The following is a 13,450-nucleotide window of genomic DNA, read 5'->3' on the forward strand; positions in this document are numbered from 1 at the left end:
AAAGTTTATTGATTACAAAAACATACTTGCAAGAATGAGTATATAAAGCAGACACATCTCAGGTCAGTATAACTCAGGCATTTATCCTTTCACCGAGCGCAAAGTTCCTTCCTCTGCCTGCCCACTGGGTGAGATTAAAGGTACAGTGGAACCTCGGTTTATGAACACCTCGGTTTATGAATTTTCGGTTTATGAACGCCGCGGACCCATCTGGAACGGATTAATTCACTTTCCATTACTTTTAATGGGAAAGTTCGCTTCAGTTTATGAAAGCTTCAGTTTATGAACAGACTTCCGGAACCAATTACACCCATGTTTCAGTTTATGAACACTTCAGTTTAAGTACTTCGCGGACCCGTCTGGAACGGATTAATCCACTTTCCATTACTTTCAATGGAAAAGTTCGCTTCAGTTTATGAACGGTTACTCTGCGGACCGTCTGGAACGGATTAATCCATTTTCCATTACTTTCAATGGGAAAGTTCGCTTCAGTTTATGAACGCTTCAGTTTATGAACAGACTTCCGGAACCAACTGTGTTCATAAACCGAGGTACCACTGTAACGGTAAAGGGACCCCTGACCATTAGGTCCAGTTGTGACCACCTCTGGGGTTGCGGCGCTCATCTCGCTTTATTGGCCAAGGGAGCCAGCATACAGCTTCCAGGTCATGTGGCCAGCATGAAAAAGCCGCTTCTGGCGAACCATTTACCTTTCCACTTGGAGCGATACCTATTTATCTACTTGCACTTTGACGTGCTTTTGAACTGCTAGGTTGGCAGGAGCTGGGACTGAGCAACGGGAGCTCACCCATTTGCAGGGATTCAAACCTTCTGATAAGCAAGCCCTAGGCTCTGTGGTTTAACCCACAGCACCACCTGGGTAGGTGCCTGCAAAAGTCACAGCCTATCATGACCACCTAATTAAAATACTAAATTGTTTACATCTCTCCCTCTCCAGACCCTCAGTGCCCATCCCCCTGTTTATCATTGTACAAATATGGTCAAAAGTCCCTTAACATTTGTCTATTTACATAAGTATTCTAACCACAAATTGTTCTAGTTACATGTGTTAACCACTATTCGTTTCAAACCATTTTGACCACCAGCTGTTCTAATCACAAGCAGACTTTGTGTCTAGGTCCCAACCACAGGCCATGTGACTTATGAACATTTTAACCATGATTTTTTTTTTTGCTAAATATGTGTTATCTTGTGACCTATCAGTCACAGCATTCTTTCAGCAGTTGCAGCTTCTTCTGCCTCTTGTAAGGTGAGTGGGAGGTAACCAAGAGCTTATTTTGCTTATATGGCAAGAGCAAGAAGGAGAGCAATAATTATCTGTTACAAATGAGCACACCTTATATTACCAAACCCTCATTTCATAAAATTGCAACCAGCATTTCTCCTGTGTCGTGTAATCAAAACAACTAACTTGGATCGGCTCATTTCAGGCCCACTGAATTGAATGCAACCTATATTCACAGGTCATGGAGAAAACATTACGTTTCCCCTGGATTCATAACATGTGTTGGATATGTCCCATCTCTTGTTGGGACGTCATTCTCTTGTTGTTGTTGTTGTTGTTGTTGTTTAGTCGTTTAGTCGTGTCCGACTCTTCGTGACCCCATGGACCATAGCACGCCAGGCACTCCTGTCTTGCACTGCCTCCCGCAGTTTGGTCAAACTCATGTTCGTAGCTTCGAGAACACTGTCCAACCATCTCCTCCTCTGTCTTCCCCTTCTCCTGGTGCCCTCCATCTTTCCCAACATCAGGGTCTTTTCCAAGGATTCTTCTCTTCTCATGAGGTGGCCAAAGTATTGGAGCCTCAGCTTCACAATCTCTTGTTAAGAAGGTGTAACAGCCTTATCTCATTTCCCTCCCACTAAGAGTGATCCCCTTATTGTCCCAAATGAGGTCAATATAGAAGTCTTTATCCAACCCTTTCACATGTTGTACTATAGAGGTGTGGCACAGTTGATAAGAAACTAGCATCCATACCCTCACCCTTCCATAACAGACTTTGATGGAATTATGCAGCCCACAATAAAAGGTAAAGGTAAAGTGACCCCTGACCATTAGGTTCAATCGCAGACGACTCTGGAGTTGCGGCACTCATCTCACTTTAGTGGCTGAGGGAGCCGGCGTACAGCATGTGGCCAGCATGACTAAGCCTCTTCTGGCCATAGCTGCCAAGTTTTCCCTTTTCTCGCGAGGAAGCCTATTCAGCATGAGGGAATTTCCCTTAAAAAAGGGAGAACTTGGCAGCTATGCTTCTGGCAAACCAGAGCAGGGCACGGAAACGCCGTTTACCTTCCCGCCAGAGTGGTACCTATTTTTCTACTTACATTACATGCTTCTGAACTGCTAGGTTGGCAGGAGCTGGGACCAAACAACAGGAGCTCACCCCATCGTGGGGATTTGAACCGCCGACCTTCTGATCGGCAAGCCCTAGGCCACCCTCGTCCCTACAGTGCCACCCACCCATGTACTCTGGCATACAGCCAAACGACGCCCTCAAACTCACAACCATATAATGAATGTCAATTTCAAATTGGAGTTGTAGTCAACATTAACTCAGAGAAGGCCCATTGACATTAATGAACATGACTTTGCTTGGCTGCATCAATTTCTGTGGGGCTATTATGAGTATAGATTAATTGGACACAACCCACAGACCAGAATCTCCACTTCAAAATCTGGTTGAAAGAGGAAGGTATTCATTCATAGAATTCATAGAATCATGGACTTGGAAGGGATCCTGAGGATCATCTAGTCCAACCCCTGCAATGCTGGAATATGCAGTTGTCTCATATGGGAATCGAACCTCCAACCTTGGCATTGGGAAAACCCAGGAGATGGCTTGCCAGCAGGATCCACACACCCACTCTTCCACAAGGAAAAGAGGAGAAAATTCAACAGTCTAGCATTTGGCAGATGCGGGGGGGGGGGTCTTCCTAATCATCCAGAGGATTTAGTGTCACAATGCAGAAGGAAATGTAGTTTGAACGTTCAATGCAAAACTTTTACATACATAATTGAACACACAATTGCCTTTATTTATTTATTTTGTAGAAAGAGTAGCATTGCATAAGAAATGCCTGGAGAAACAAGGGCGTGATTAATTGCTACAGATACGGATTGCAACGACAGAAGTTGGAATTGCATGATGGCAGAGAAAATAATTGCCGGGAATCAGACGGGTATTCAGTCCCTCCGAGGCTTCTCAGGAAGGAAGATGGATCTCTCCATGGTGATGCTGACATTTGCGATCTGCTTCCTCCTTTGCCTGGTGGCGCTCATTTATCGTGATGTCCGAAGTATAGATCTCCCTCCAGGAATTGATGGACCTTTCAAACTCTTCCTAATTTCCATTACGTTACATTCAAGCATACGGATGGTAAGTTGGATCGACTTTGAACTTGGAGTTTCTGTGGGGCAGCTCAGTCGCTAGAGCATGAGACTCTTAATCTCAAGGTTATCAGCTCGAGCCCCACGTTGGGCAAAATATTCCTGCATTGCAGGGGGTTGGACTAGATGGCTCTTATGGTCCCTTCTGGCTCTACAGATTCTATGATTCTACTATATTCTTAGTTGCATGGGGGCTGGCCAGCCAGGAATTGTTCAAACAGACAACATGTTTTAGGAGGTGCAAACCCACCTACCCCATTGTAGAATCACGGAATTGTTGGAAGGGGCCACAAGAATCACCAAGCCCCACCCTGCAATGCAGGAATCTTTCACCACATATGGGACTCGAACCCAGGACTCTGGGATTAAGAATCTCATGCTCTATCTACTGAGCTATCCAGCCTGAAGGGTTCATGTATTATAGCTAGAGATCTGTGCAAAAAAACCCTCTCCCAAATGTCCAGTTCTATTTGCAAGGGGCGTGCCTGGTTTGCCCCCCCCCATTGTGCGCCCGGGGCAACGGCTCCCATGCACCCCTCCACTCTACGCATCTGTCTGTGCTGCATCCTGGTAAACATCCTCCGCAATGACACAAACCTAGACTCAGGCACACCCACACGCACACAAATGATGGAGAATCTTCGGGGTGGGCGGGCAAGAATGATACTCAGAGAAAATTTTGTCTCACCCCTGATTAGAGGTGTGTGGGAGGTCACCTGGAGGCAGCAGTTGCTGCGGATGCAGCAATAACATTGCAACACCACACAGAGATCTTGGAAGAAGGTAAGTGAAAGTTTAAATGAAGCAACGCTGATGTGTTGTTGCAATGCCCTGGTGGAGATTCTTCCATGCAGGTGTAAAGTAAAGAGCATCCTCGAGAGGTCCCTGTTCATTCATTTTAACACTGAATGGGAAACAAAACAAAGGAGCAATTGGTGCAAATGTAATCAGGGCGGGCTGAGAGGAGGAGCCGCCGCCGAGGAGACACGGCACCAGCACCGTTTCCTCCTCCTCTCCCCTACCGTGTTAACAAGCGGGGCGCCTGCGCAGGGTATTTGCTTCCCTAGTCTGGCCCGCAGTTTGGTCTTCTAGGGGGGGGCAGCTGCACCCCCCTGCCCTATGCTGGGTACACCCATGGATGCAGCAATAACATTGCAACACCACACAGAGATCTTGGAAGAAGGTAAGTGAAAGTTTAAATAAAGCAACGCTGATGGAGTCCTCAGACTTGCAACCAAAATGAAATGACACAAAAGGTAAAAGAGGCAGAGGGAGGAAGCAAGCTCGGAGATTGGTTCTTCATTAATAAAATTGCACCTGTTAAATTAGGACCTATTGGTAATCTGTCTGATACGCATGGGTGGTGGAATTTAAGAATGTAATAATAATAATTTCATACTAATACTATTTGCATGGGAAACAGTGAAGTTGCAAGCTGTTTCCTCCAGAGGACACACTAAGAAGCTTATAGAACGTGTGTGTGTGTGTGTGTGTGTGTGTGTGTGTGTGTGTGTGTGTGTGTGTTTTAATAGCTTATAAAACTGTGACTTTGTGTCCATTATGTTGGAGGTTTGGTGGATCTGGTGGGGGAGGAATGCTAAAGTCGCCTAAAAATGTCACAGAAGACAAAAGACATTGCAGACTACATAAAGCTGTCTGAGTCTCCCATTGAAACCAAAGGGAAAATGAAAACTAAGGGGGCGAATGAAAACCAAGAGAACATTTAATGAATGCAATTGGAACAAATGGAAATGAAATCAATTAAACTTCTGAATGAATCAACGAAGCATTTCTCACCACACACTACTCCTACAAGCAGACCTTTCTAAAAACCTTATTAAACCGAAAGCTGACTATGCTTGATACTAGCTTCTGTTGCTTCTGTGTCTTTATTGAACAGGGATCTATTTTGGAGAAGTTGAGAATCTGTGCAACACCGACATTCCTTAAATGGAGTAGCTCTGCAGTGCCAGTATGGAGTGAGCCCAGACTCTTCACTATCGACACAAAATTTGACACTGTGACTGTGAGGATTTATCAGCCAAAGGGCCTATCCACAGGACAGAGAGGAATTATCTACCTGTATGGAGGAGCTGGCTTATTAGGGAGCATAAGTGAGTCATTCTAATTTAACTTACAACCAGTGTGATCTGTGTGGGGCTTGATCTGGAAAATGCATCTAAAGCATGGTGCTGGGACCAGGTTGTTGAGTAGACCAACCGGACATGCAGATATTACATCTGTGCTGAACCAACTGCACTGGCTGCTGATCAACTACTGGGCCATGTTCGAGGTCTTGTGGTTAGGACCTGGACAACTTGGGAGCAGGTTACCTGGAAGGCCACTTATCCATTACTTAGGTCGTTTATGGAAATTCTAATCAAGGCACCGCATCCTACAGAATATCCATGGCCGACCCTAGATATTTTGCCACCTGAGGCAAAGCAGAACATGGCACACACCCCCAACGCCCTGCTGTCTGTGACAACTGGAGGTGAACTGGGGAAGCCCCAGCTCACTGAAGGCAGTGGAGGAGAAAAAAGGAGGCTGGATAGGAACAAATGGCAGCAGCAATGGTAGCCCTGCTTTTTTCAGGTGGTGCATGGCTGACAAGTGTTGGAGACAGCGAGCAGTGAGCAGCACACTCCTGGGGGACTTGGATCTGCCACCCTTCCCAGCTCTCCCCAGCCCACCCAAGCCTAATGGGATGACTGGCTCTGAGAATATCATAGGGCAGTGTCCCCCAAAACAGGCATTTTCTGCTGTTCTCCCTGTACTGTGAAATCCCCTTCCCTCTTCCATACAGGAAGCAGCTACCACCAGTTGCTGCCGGCATCTTGTGAAGTCTTTTCCTTTTGCCCTGGCTTTTCCTCGCCCATGACTTTGACCCTGTCATTAGGGTTGCCATGTGTCCTCTTTTTCCAGGATATGTCCTCTTTTTTGTAGGTAGTCATATTGATCCATAGTTATAAGTAGAAGTTGGCAAAAGTGTCCTCTTTTTTGCTTTTCAAAATATGGCAACCCTATCACCTATCTAACCTTTTATATGCTTCTATGTTGCTATTCTTCTTCTTAGGCTCTGTTTTAATGTTTTGATGTTTTTCATTTCCTTTTTGGACTGTACCCTGCTCAGGGATTTTTGAAATATTAAGTGGTTTATAATTGCTTTCTAATAATTACACACACACACACACACACACACACACCAGTATATATAAACATATATACTGAAAGGAAGAGTTCAATGTATATGAGGGGGTGGGAAATATTCCACATTAGGTATCTGATAAGTGTGTGCATTTCAGAAATCGATAAACAGATAGATGATTTCACACACACAGTATCCTTTTTTCTATGTAGCTCAGGGTTGTTTTTTTTTTAAAGATTTTTATTGAAGTACGAGAATTTTTACATACATTATATTCTCTCCTTCCAATGTTTAATTTCCCGTACCATTTTTTCTTTCCCTTCCCACCCCCTCCCTCACCCATAATCCATTGGAAGGGTTCAAACAGTTGTCCTCAGCCACGGGCACAATGTCTTTAATTTCCACTGAATGTCTTCTGGTCCAGTAGTTGTTATCCATTGAAGATAGGGGTTCCATCTGGTCCTTATCACAGTAGACTTGGCCTTCCATGTTATATCCTGTGACGTTACTGCCACGATGTCTGACTGAATAAATTCAAACAGATAATTAGTCCAGACCTCTACTGTCCATTTTTCTCTATCTTTCCAACCTAGAGCTATTGTTGCCTTTCCTGCTAGTATCATTGCTTTGAAGGTATGCTGGTCACCTTTCTCTATGGCCGTGTTTCCTAGTATACCCATTGTCATAAGATTGAAGTCTATAGGTAGCTTCACTTTAAAAACTTCATTAATAACCTTAAGGATTTTATTCCAAAATCCCCCTACCTCTGGGCATTCCCAATACATATGGGAGAACCATCCCTTGGCTTGTTCACAGTGCCAGCAGTTAGGGTTCAATCCTGGTATCATATTAGCTAGCTGGGCCGGAGTTCTATACCATTTTAGAAAGAATTTTAGTTCGAGCTCCCTAAATTTGCTTACTTTAATCTCATCTATTCCTTTCATTATCCTTTCGACCTTTGATTCGCTAATTTGTTCTTCTTTACTCCACATCTTTTGAATAAGTTGGGTTGTCAGTTCTTTATTTGTAATCATCCTCTTATAGATTTTACCTATCATTCCTTGTTTAGCTTTTTCCATTTGTTTATATAGTTCCTCTATTGGCTCTTCTAATCTCATATTTCCTATCTCTTGAGCTTTAAGAATTTTATTATATAGCCCTCCAATTTTTAGCCAGTATTGGTTACCTATGTTCTCTGTTACTTCCTGCACTGACTTTAAGGACTCTCCTCTATACATATCTTGGACTATGTGATATCCCTTAGCACTAAGAAGCTCAGGGTATAATTAACAAAAGCATGCCTGATTAAATCCTATTCTTATCTCCTGATTTCCAGTCACTTAAAACAATTGATGGTTACCAAATTGGAACTATGGCGACCAGATTTCTAACTACAGTGGTACCTCTACTTACGAATTTAATGCGTTCCAAACACACATTTGTAAGTAGAAAAAATTTGTAAGTCGAATCCCATAGTAATGCATTGGGAGAAAACATTCGTAAGTAGAAAAAATCCTATCTAAAAATTCGTAAGTAGAACAAATCCTATCTAAACTGCATCCAAGATGGCGGACGGAGCTCCATTCATAAGTAGAAACATTCGTAAGTAGAGTTATTCGTAAGTAGGGGTACCACTGTAGTGAGAAAGGCTAGAAGCAAGTATTGCCAAATTGCTACCTTCCAGCCGTTGTGAATTACAACATCTCCTGAACCATTAGGTTGGCTGGGGCTGATGGAAGTTGTAGTCCAATGACATCCAATGTAGTCCAATCTTTTCTGAGACCTCTGGCTATAGGGTTGGTATATAAACTCAATTAATAATAATAATAATAATCTGAAGGGCAACCTCTGGCTCAGAGAGTCAGAAGCCAGATCTATTGGTTTGTAGTAGAGAAGGAAGGAAGAAGGGGCAAGTGCATAAAATGCCATGGGGAGGGGAATAATCTTTGACAACATGGGTATTAGTTTGACTTTGGGCCTTGGGCTCTGGATGGGTGGAAGGCTGGATACATAGGAAAAAATGGGATTTTCCTCTGGCTCAGATGCAAAAAGAAGACTTGGGGTTTTATCGTACTCGTCTCACATCCCAACACACATAAATGTAGAAATGTGCATGCCATTGTTTAAAGTATTAATACACTGAAGGTCTTTTTACTATCCAGGAGCTTATCAGATGCTGTGCCGCTACCTTTCCAGAGAAAGTGAATCCGTGCTTTTGTGTGTTGGGTAAGTCTGCTTATTCCTGCATTCATCCTGAATGTCCTAAACAGCTGACAAGTGTGGAAGCAGGTGACCCCTGCCAAGTTACTCCCAAAATCAATGGGGGAATTTGCCACTACATGGTACAGGGTTAGCCAATGCAGTGCCCTCCAGGTGTTGTTAAATGCCCAAGTCCCATCAGCCCCAGACAGCATGATTTATGGTCAGGGCTTATGAGAGTTGTCAGACTACAGGGCACTGTAATTGCTACCCCTATATTAAAGGCAGTTTCTTCATGATACGTCCGTTATGATGATTTTCTAACAGGTGTGTGGGAAAGCTGACTTCTCGACAGTTCTTATAACAGCAGCCAAGGCACAGAATTGCACCAGGGCAAAAAAAATCTTCTGGAGGCAAGGGAGGCAAGAAGCTATGGCAAAGGAATCCGGAGTCCAGAAGGCTGGGCTGAAGGCTAGGCTCCAGTCCAGCTCTCTCCCATCACCACTGCGAGTTCACCACAATGCTGGTGGGGATGCAAGCATGGGAGGGACCTCCATACATTTATGGTGGCAGTGTGAAAAGCTTACTGGGTTTGGGCAAATTACTTTTGATGTCGCTTCTCATATTGGTCTATCCCTGAATGCAAACCCTGCTCCGGCCCTTCTGCCACTAGATCCCGATCTAGATGCTCCCATTATACATAAACCGCTGCCCATTTCCCAATAGAAAGATCTCAAAGGTCCATCTATGATGGGATGGCAAGGAGAGGTCTGGGGTTTGGCTCTCTTCAAGCATCTTACATAGCACAGAAGGGCCCCTGCTCAAGCTTCCTTCTTATATGTGAGTGGTTAACTCAAGTAACACAGGTATTGTTGGAGTTGATCAATGTCATCTTATTATAAGACCAATGAATATTCTAGAAAATGAAAATAAAGAAAACAGAACCAGCCATATCCTCCTTGTTGGAAACTGCAGGCTTTCAGATCTCAAGAGTCAACACAAAATTGAAAAAAGATACCCTATATATAAAGTGCTTTGACAATACCATCAGCTTTATTAATCAGCAAAACAAAGTAAATTGATGTTTCTGGATTTTCTTCTTCTGCACCTGTCCCTGAAACAGTAACGGACAATTACAGTCTAGGTTTTGCACCCTGTTACACCTAATCTATTTCTATGGCAACTCACTGCTACTACAGTTATATGGTGGAAACATGTATCTGACATATTGACTATTTTATGGGGAAATCCCATGCTCTAAGGCAGACGTCACATCTGCTGTGAAATTGCCCAGGGTGTAAAAAGCATTTGCTCAGGGTTGTAAATTTTAATTAAGCCATCCTCTTTTGGTTTATGACTTGTGTATCACAGCACTGCTAGAACTGCCTTGTTTACTGAAATTTTAAATTAAATTACATTGTGAAGTTGTTGACCTTTTGGAAGTTCATTAAGGCTCCCCATAAAAATCTGGTTGGCCACTGTGAACACTGGGTGCTGGACTAGAATGTACCATAGCCTGACCCATCAGTGCAGAGGGTACTCTATGCATTTTTCTATATGTCACTTGGATGGGGAACAGTCCTACCAAACTTGGAGAAGGGCAAATTTCAAACAATGGCTTAGTTTCCTTTCACATATTGTTTTAGAAAGTGTGAACTAGACTGGTTTGTCTTTAACTAAGAATAGGATTGACTTTATCCCCTGCCCCTTCTCTCCATCATCTTCTAGGCAACGTTTGGGTCCTAAGCACAAATGTCCTGCACAAATCATGGACTGCATCACCGCCACAGAATATTTTTTGAAAAATGCAAGTGATTATGGGGTAGACCCTAATCGTATTGTCATTGCTGGTGACAGCACTGGGGGTGGAATTGCTCCCCTTGTCTGTCAACATCTGTTAACGAGAAAGGATCTCCCAAAGGTCAGAGCCCAGATCCTGCTCTACCCAAATATTCAAACAATGGACTACAACTTGCCATCTTATCAGCAAAACCAAAATGTCCCCATCCTCTTCAAGAAATTGACTGCCGAATTTGACCTCAGGTTTATGAATGTGAAGCTAGCATATTTGGATCAAGTCCTGAAGGGGGCCCATGTTTCCGAAGAAATGAAGATGAAATACGGGAAATGGATCCATGCAGATAACATCCCGGATGAGTTTAAAGTCAGGGGCTACAAACCACCCCCGCCAGTCCCATTTTCAAAGGAGCTGCACGAAATGATGAAGGATTCTTTTGAGCCAAAGTACTGTGCTCTTCTAGCGGAAGATGACATTGTGCGTCAGCTCCCTGAGACGTATTTGTTAACCTGCGAGTATGATGTGCTTAGGGATGATGGTCTGTTATACAAAAAACGGTTGGAGGACAACGGAGTGCCAGTAACTTGGCATCATGCAAAGGATGGATTCCATGGGATTCTAAGTTCAGTTGATTGGTTCTTTGAATGGCCATGTGCAAGGGTGGCAGCAGAGCGTGTCATAAGCTTCATAAAACGATTCTGATCAAAGATCTGTTCTCTTTCCCGCATAAAGACCTTTCATTTTATTGCATGCAGTGCACTTAAAGAAAAGGTTGTGAAAATGATGTACAGATTGTATTTAACACCAGTTAAGTTGGCTAAAATGTACAAGACAAGAACTAATGAGTGCTGGAAATGTAAGGGAAGGGAAGGTATCTTTTACTACATGTGGTGGACATGTAAAGAGGTAAAGGCTTTCTGGGAAATGGCATGTAATGAGTTAAAGAAAACGTTTAAAAATACTTTTGTTAAAAAACCAGAAGCCTTTTTACTGGGTGTAGTGGGTGAAGAGATACTAAGGGAAGAACAAAGACTGTTTATGTATGCAACAACCATGGCAAGAATTCTTTTAGCCCCCAAAATTGAAACAAGAAGTACCAACGAGAAAAGAGTGGCAGATGAAGATGATGGACTTTGCAGAACTCGTGAAGCTGCAGGAAAAATCCAAAACCAGCATGATCAAGTAAAATAAAAAAATTCCTTCAGTAGCACCTTAAAGACCAACTAAGTTTTTATTTTGGTATGAGCTTTCGCATGCACACGAAAGCTCATACCAAAATAAAAACTTAGTTGGTCTTTAAGGTGCTACTGAAGGAATTTTTTTATTTTACTTCGACCCAGACCAACACGGCTACCTACCTGTAACATGATCAAGTAAAGCATTGGAGTAAATTTATATGATACTAGCTGGCCCGGCCATGCGTTGCTGTGACTCAGTCTGTTAAATGGACCCTCAGAGTCCCCCTTCAGACTCCCCTCACTTTTAGAGTCCCCCTTCATTTTGTTGAAATGTTTTACACGTGTTCTGTTTACACAGGCTCATCCCTGTGACTCCCCCACCCGGTCTCGACCCATGAGCTCTCCCATCCCCTCCTTCCCCCACCCCCCAGCTCATCCCTGTGGTTGTCCCCACCCTGTCCTGACCCATGAGGTATGCTGCCCCTCCTCCCCCCACCCCGGCTTATTCCTGTGGCTGGGCATACCCTGTCCTATCCCATGACCTATCCCACCCCTCCTCCCCCCATCCCCCACCCAGGCAAGCCCCCACCTCCACTCGGCCCAGTCTGGAAAGGCGAGCCGAGATGCTGTGGAGAGGGAAGCTTTCCTAGGTGCAGTACCAGTGTAGCTGTCACTAGAGGGCACTGTTTTGCAACCTCTCCTGTGCTCCCAGCATGCACTTTCGTCTGAGTTTTGAGTTCTGGAGCACATGGTTTTAGGGTTTTTACCTGGCCCAGGTGCAACATCTGTCTACGCAAATGGTATGGGGTCACTCTCATATTCGCTTGGGACATTGTGTCAAAATTTGAACACAATCTGTCAAGCGGTTTCGGAGAAAAGTGGAGATGGCCGGTTTACATTTTTGTATATTTGGTTTGGAAGATTATTGTAAGCAACTAACATCACTAGCAGGGTTGTCCGATGACTTGTAATGAGAAATTTTCTGCCTTTTTATTTTTATTTAAACTTTGAGACATTCTGTAATAAATCTAATTAGAATTAGGGTTGGAAAATGTATAAATTGCAATGATATAAAGGTTAATTTTGAAAGCCATGAGGCAGGAGGGAAAGAAATCGACAGTCTCTAAAGAGCCAGGACAGTATAGTGGATAATGATGATGTAAATGTATAACTTTAAATGGAATAATAATAATAATGACAATGATAATAATAATAATAATAATATACCTCTCATCCAACTTTTGGGTGCCTCATTTAGGGCTGTAGAATGTGCATAATTCTGAAAGGGATTCCTTATTTATGATTGCTTGTGCGTGGGAACTGGTCTGCCAGTATAGTTACATTTGGCCTAATCTCAGAGAGTTGTATATAATGTTTGTCCTAAGCAGAGTTGTTGGCATCTGTCTTGAGAGACAAAGGAGTGCACCTCCAGGGATGAAGTTAAACTGCTGTGCTAGCAGCACCCAAGTGATCTCTCCGGGGCGCAAGCCTGGGCGGTGCATATGGAGGTCCTGGACTGCCTAGACGACAAGACTCACTGATGTGGTCCAAAGGAAAGCAGAGCAATACGTTTTGGCACCAGCTTGGCTGCAGGGATTGCTGGAAAGAAGCGTTGAAGGGGCCATCTAACCATCTTAGGGATGCCACTCTAGATTTCTGTAGCATTTACTCCTTAGCCTGTATTGGGGGACTTGGGGACAGTACTGAGCCAAACCTTT

General features: G+C 43.7%; 1 protein-coding gene across 1 annotated transcript; it reads left to right on the top strand.

Moving 5' to 3' along the window:
* The first annotated feature begins 3,152 nt into the window (after positions 1-3,152).
* LOC118087353 (arylacetamide deacetylase-like 3) lies at positions 3,153-11,982 on the top strand. The gene is made up of 4 exons (XM_035119918.2): positions 3,153-3,398; positions 5,310-5,523; positions 8,720-8,783; positions 10,485-11,982. The coding sequence occupies exons 1-4, from the start codon at positions 3,165-3,167 to the stop codon at positions 11,254-11,256; spliced, it is 1,284 nt and encodes a 427-aa protein (XP_034975809.2). The 5' UTR covers positions 3,153-3,164; the 3' UTR covers positions 11,257-11,982.
* Positions 11,983-13,450: the final 1,468 nt, after the last annotated feature.

Source organism: Zootoca vivipara, chromosome 6 (genome assembly GCF_963506605.1).
Source record: "Zootoca vivipara chromosome 6, rZooViv1.1, whole genome shotgun sequence".
NCBI classification, from domain to species: domain Eukaryota; kingdom Metazoa; phylum Chordata; class Lepidosauria; order Squamata; family Lacertidae; genus Zootoca; species Zootoca vivipara.

What these genes read in the sequence shown, in the direction of transcription:
- LOC118087353 (XM_035119918.2), top strand. Translation starts at nt 3,165, where the DNA reads ATGATGGCAGAGAAAATAATTGCCGGGAATCAGACGGGTATTCAGTCC. An exon ending in TGGCTTATTAGGGAGCATAA is followed by an intron (nt 5,524 to 8,719) that starts GTGAGTCATTCT and finishes TTTACTATCCAG; the next exon opens with GAGCTTATCAGATGCTGTGC. An exon ending in TCCGTGCTTTTGTGTGTTGG is followed by an intron (nt 8,784 to 10,484) that starts GTAAGTCTGCTT and finishes ATCATCTTCTAG; the next exon opens with GCAACGTTTGGGTCCTAAGC.